A 5,575-nucleotide genomic window follows, 5' to 3' on the forward strand; every position below is an offset into this window, starting at 1 on the left:
CAAGAAATATAAGGGACTGTGAGCAGCCAGTCATTCTTGCCAATTATTGTATTTATTACAAGTATTTGCTCATTACGTGTGTTGTTTTGCTGTATTATCATTTTAATTATTTTGCTCCGAGCAGTAATATTCGAACAGGTTCTGGTCAAGGCAAGTGACTAAGGACCTAAAGCTCCTCAATCATTTGGGGGGCATATAAGGCATCTAGTAAGCAAAACATATCGAAAGGTATGTAAACACATGAGTAAAATAAGTGAAAGCATGTTAAGGAACTTAGAGTATTTTTCAAAATTTTATATTTTGTTAAATCAATCCAAAGTACTATGCTAAGTTCGCTCATGCGAACAGATGTTATAATAAAATGCAAGTATTATAATATCGAAAAGAAACCTTTTACACTGTGAGCAGTGCTGCTCGGATGTAATTGTTCGATTAAAAAAAAAAAGCTGCCCATGCAGCAATAAAAGTTAAAACATAAATAAAATTGTTTTTACATCATGACCCGTAGGCCATGTAGTTCAAAAGTAAAGAAAAAAGATAAAATCATGAGGTTGCCGGGGGGTCTTGTGGAGATTTCTGCTGCTGCTGGTCGACTGCATCCCCAGCCTCTTTTCGGGCACCTTCGATACCGGTCGCTAGAGAAATTTCTGGAGACCTTGGAATTGTTTCTTCCTCTAGGCGAGCAACACACCTAGCCAGCTCCACCTCCCTAATATGGTCTGGAAGATAAGAAAAGTTAGCATTGGGGTTGTTTTTCCAGAACAAGTAGAAACACTCGAACAACGCCCCTTCATAGTCTTCAAGATTACGGGCGTTCTGTTCCTCTAGTGCAGCAACTTCCTTGCGGCTAATCTCCAGCTCATCTTGAAGCTTGTGGGCTTCCTGGTATTTATTGAGTGAGACCTCCTTATACTGCTCCTTGGATGCAGTGATATTGGCAATACTCGCATCCTTCCTCTTCACCTCTTCTTCGAGAGAAGCGATTTTGGCCTCAGTCAGCTGCAACACCTCGAGGAGTTTTGCCTCAGCCTCCTTGAGGGCCTCAGTATGCTTCACCTCGGCCTCCTTAAGGGCATCAAAATGCTTCTCCGAGACCGTCTTCAGCTACTCGGCATAGGAAGCTTCTGCCGCCTTGAGTTGCTCGGTATATCGAGCCTCAGCAGCACTAAGCTGATTGCTAAGTCTCTTTTCGAATTGAGCATTCTGCGTCCTCGAAAACCGCTAGCCAGAAGTAAGGGTAAGCACCCCCTACGATCAGAAAAAAGATAAGGCTGTAAATAGGAGCAAGTTAAAAAGAAAATTCATGAAGTACAATAAAGAAAACAACTTACAGCGAGCACTTCGTTCAGTGCGCAGCTGAGGACTTGGTCGACCCCCATAGAGCCGGTCTCCTGGATTGCCTCCCGGCTGCGTCGGTGCTTTGTTATTCTCAACAACCTATCTTTGGCTGAGTTGAGCACCACACCTGTGAGGTCATCTCCCGAGGCCTCTTCTCAGCGACCAACCGAATGCTGGACGGTGGATGCTGGAGGTGTAGGGTCGACTGGAGCTGGAGGAGGAGTCTGTCCGACCGGAGATGGAGGATCTGGGTTTGTTGGAGTTGGAGGAGTTGCCTCCCTGGTAGGAGCTGGTTGAGGAGTTGTCTCCTTCATTGGAGTAGGCGCAGGAGGGTCGTCTGTTCGAGATTTCTTTGTGGGGAGATTGCTGTAGCCCTCCTCAGACTGGCGCCTATGGGACTTTTTCTTGTTAGCTGATTTGGTGTACAAATCAAAGGTGCGTTCGGCATGCATGTCTGCAAAAAGAAACAAGCGAACAGTCAGTCAATATAATAAAAGGAACTTGCTAAATTTAGGAAACAAGGGCAGAGAAATTTAAAGTATAATACCCGAGCTATAATTACTAGTCGCTACACTATTTACTTTACTAGTGCTACACTCACTCTCTGGCTTGAAGAAGTCTGAATTTAAAGTAGGAGGGTATTTAAATTTTCCATCCCCGTCGAAGAGGTGACAGGGAATAGGCAGACTATCTAAAAGCGTAAAATCAGTACCGTTCTCGTCCGACGACTCGAGAATAGGCTCTATGGCCTTCTTCTTTCCCTTCCCTGGAGGGGCTGGTGTTGCAGTAGGTTGTGGGGCGCCAGTTGGTTCGTTGATGGTCACCCCAGTTGCCCTCCTTGGAGGGGGTTGTGACACATCTTGTTGTTGCTAGGGGACTTCAGTGCCGGTGGCACTCCCCGCAGTAGATTCCCTCACATCCTGGTCAGGTGCCAGAAGGCCGACCAGTCTTAGATTGGCCTCTGTGACCAGCTGCTTAACACTTTTCTCTATGTCGGTCATGCTGGCCAGGAGGGCTGATCGGACTTCCATGTCTGGCGTGGGGGCTGGTCGCAACCAGGGGCCTGAAATGCACTAAATTTCTAAGGGAAATGCAGGAAGAATCAAAGAAAAAAAAATATACGACCAGTGGTGCAAAGAATTTACCTCCTTGTGTGAAGGCCAAGTTGTTTGTGACCATATCGGCAGTCAGAAAAGTACTCCATATGGTACTTCCCCACGTTCGAAATAAAATTAGTGTCAATCAGGAAAGTGCGACCCGTTTCTTGGTGGCAGAAATGGAAGAACCCCGTGTTTTCTTGGTTGGGGTTGGATTTTAGGTCGAACAGGTAGTTGACCTTGTGGTGTGGATTCGGCCACTTCTTATGACTATAACGGATATAGAGTGCAGAGAGCATTCTATATCCATTTGGGGTGATTTGAAAAGGAGCAACCCCAAAGTAATTGGCCACTCCTTGGAGAAAAGGATGAAGAGGCAGGATCGCTCCTGCCTCGATGTGGTATCTCGACCAGGCGCTATACGTGCCTCCAGGAAGATTCGCCCTTTGGTCTCTGGTGGGTCAGACTAGTGTCACCCCAGGAAGCCCATACTTCTTGATGTAATTGGCGATCATCCTAATCGTTACTCGACTAGGAGGGGCGACGTACCATTCGACATCCGGTCTAGTGGCACTTCGGAGTTGGGCATGAACTTGGATTCCTGGCTCGAGAATACTCTCAGCTCTACTGCTGGTCGAGGGAATTTCTGCATGTGGAGTAGGATGGTGTTCATAAGGTTTATTTTTCTTTTTCTGGGCAGTGGATTTTACTCTACCCATGGCTGAAAGGTTTGAATGAGGTCTGTTAGGTGGAGTTCGAGAAAAAGGGATGTCCGGAATAAGTAGCGACGACTATTCTACGTCCACGAGCAGTTGAGCGAGCAGGTCGTCGTCAATCAGTCTCTCACCTCCCCACGGATCTTGCATCAAAATCTGCGAACAGAAAAGGGGAGATGAGAACTTGGAGCCTAAAGACTTGTGTTGAAAGTGAGAATAACATTGCTCGCATATAAAAGTTAAGATTTTATACGACCAGTAGCATTCTAGCGAAAACACGAAGTCTCTTACGAGTAGTTTGAGAAACCGATTAAAAAGTGGAAGTAAAAAGATTTTTTAGAGAAAACTTTTTCGACTCCGAGGGGGCGGGAAAAACCCAGTTTTTCAACTAGCTTAAAAATCAAATTTTTACTTCGATTTTACGCCCTAAATCTACAATCTCGACTACCAAACTGACTCCTAACTCCTATGAAGTGTTATTTCACTACCTTATCACGCATCGATCAACATACCCATTTACCCCAAGACCGTTTCGGTCAAGAACAGTCAAGAACTTAGATACGAAACGAATAAAAAATGACTTTGCATGGCAACTCAAACGACTGAAAGGTTCGTAAAACTTACTTGGATGAAAGATGGAGTGTGAAAAATGAAAGCTTTGAACGTCTGAACGAAGATTCCTTAGATTAGCAGCAGGAGCTTCTGGGATTTTCTTGGCTCAAACAGTCGAAGTTCTTCGGAGTTATTGAAAAAACAGAAGGCAAGTGAAAAGTAAAAAGTGAAAATATGAATTTGGGGTATTATTTATAGTGACTGCGACACGAAAAAAGAAGTAATCATGAATTACCCTTTTCAAAACATGGGGAACTGTAATAGCCGTCAGACAAGTTATTGGAAAGCCAAAAAGACCTGATTGGACATGATTGGTTACTTTTTTCGAAGGGGCATGACGGCTCTGACAGGTTTTATGGGGCATACGAAAGGTCAGTTTCCTAAGTTTATTTTATGCTGGTCGCAGCAAAGTAAACTTGGGGGGCAAATGTTTACCCAAAAACGGCTGCTGATGACGTGACAAGGATTTCTCACACGTGGTTGACACGTGGCAAAGTTGAAGTGAAAATGTGTTGTTCAGTTATCGACCAGCTGCACATTGCTTCATTAAGACTGACTATTATGTACGACCAGGCTGGTCGTATGATTCAGTTTATTCCCTTATAAGATTGTGATCTTGTAATAATCATATTTATTATTTCATATTTATTACATTGATACTCGGATATTAATGAGAGTTAAGGCCCAATGGCCTATGTAACCCCCCTTGAGCCTATAAATATGCATGAAATAGCTCAAGGAGGGGACTTTTAGATCTTGGAATCTTTTTCCTGAATACAGAGAGAGAGAGAACTATAGTACAATTATCCATCGTTTTATTGTAATTCTCCCAAGGTTTGTGAAACTCAAAGAACCCTAGTTTTTTTATCAGGGCATTGAGATTCAATATTAATAATAACACTAAGTGGACGTAGGTCATTACCATTCTTGGGGCCGAACCACTATAAATCGTTGGTGTTTTCTTCTTTTCCATTAGATTAAACTTTTAATTGTCGTCTTATTTCTTGTCGTATATTTTACTCCGCGTCGTTGGCCAAATCAAGGGTTAACAATATAATATATACTCTTAATTTTTATTAAAAAATTATCATTTATGTTTAAAAATATTATCATATTATATATATTTAAAAAAAATCGTAAACAGTGTTTTGGTTTAATTTTTCATTTAATATATTTATGCTATTTTTTATATATAATATTATTTATTTGAAATATTTATATGACAATGATACAAATTTAATAAATATAATTAACAAGTTATATAAATAAAAATTAAACAAATGTGCATTGCAAGTTTATATATATAAATATATATATTTATACTAGATAGAAGCAACGTACAATGCACGTTTGCTTAGTTTTAAAGTTGTAAACATCGTCTATAATTTTAATAAAAATTGGTTCATTGTTTTGAATGAAAAAAAATATATAATAGAATGAATTATAGTTCTATAGTATATATATATATGGGTGCACTCTTAATGGTTATTACCCATGAATGGTTACTTTAATATTAACCATTAGATTAAGATCAATGATTCATATTTATAGTTGTTAATTAATATTTCTAAAAATAAATTTTGATTTTTTCAAATTTTTGGAAGGGTTACATGATAAAAAATGTGTATTTATTATGAAAATATATAATATTGTAAACTTTTTCATTTTTCAAATGTATGTCAATTTCTAAATATAACTAGTGTTTCTCATTGGTTGAAAACACCATTAATTATGGCAAAAAAATAAAAATAAATTCGAAATTAATATAGAAAAAAAATATTTACTTGTTGGTGACTTGCTAAACCAAGTCAC

The 5,575-nt window shown here is 40.2% G+C and overlaps 1 protein-coding gene across 1 annotated transcript; it reads right to left on the bottom strand.

Annotated features, from left to right (window-relative positions):
- Positions 1 to 543: 543 nt before the first annotated feature.
- LOC133785281 (uncharacterized) lies at positions 544 to 2,542 on the bottom strand. The gene is made up of 4 exons (XM_062224532.1): positions 2,484 to 2,542; positions 2,051 to 2,175; positions 1,506 to 1,792; positions 544 to 1,104 (listed from the first exon to the last, which is right to left on the bottom strand). Exons 1-4 carry the CDS (start codon positions 2,540 to 2,542, stop codon positions 544 to 546), a joined length of 1,032 nt encoding a protein of 343 aa, XP_062080516.1.
- Between the last annotated feature and the right edge of the window lie 3,033 nt (positions 2,543 to 5,575).

The sequence above is a fragment of the Humulus lupulus genome, chromosome 6 (assembly GCF_963169125.1).
Source record: "Humulus lupulus chromosome 6, drHumLupu1.1, whole genome shotgun sequence".
Classification (NCBI taxonomy): Eukaryota; Viridiplantae; Streptophyta; class Magnoliopsida; order Rosales; family Cannabaceae; genus Humulus; species Humulus lupulus.

What these genes read in the sequence shown, in the direction of transcription:
- LOC133785281 (XM_062224532.1), bottom strand. Translation starts at nt 2,542, where the DNA reads ATGGAGTACTTTTCTGACTGCCGATATGGTCACAAACAACTTGGCCTT. An exon ending in CGAGTCGTCGGACGAGAACG is followed by an intron (nt 1,793 to 2,050) that starts GTACTGATTTTA and finishes TTCTTTTTGCAG; the next exon opens with ACATGCATGCCGAACGCACC. An exon ending in CATCCACCGTCCAGCATTCG is followed by an intron (nt 1,105 to 1,505) that starts GTTGGTCGCTGA and finishes TATGCCGAGTAG; the next exon opens with CTGAAGACGGTCTCGGAGAA.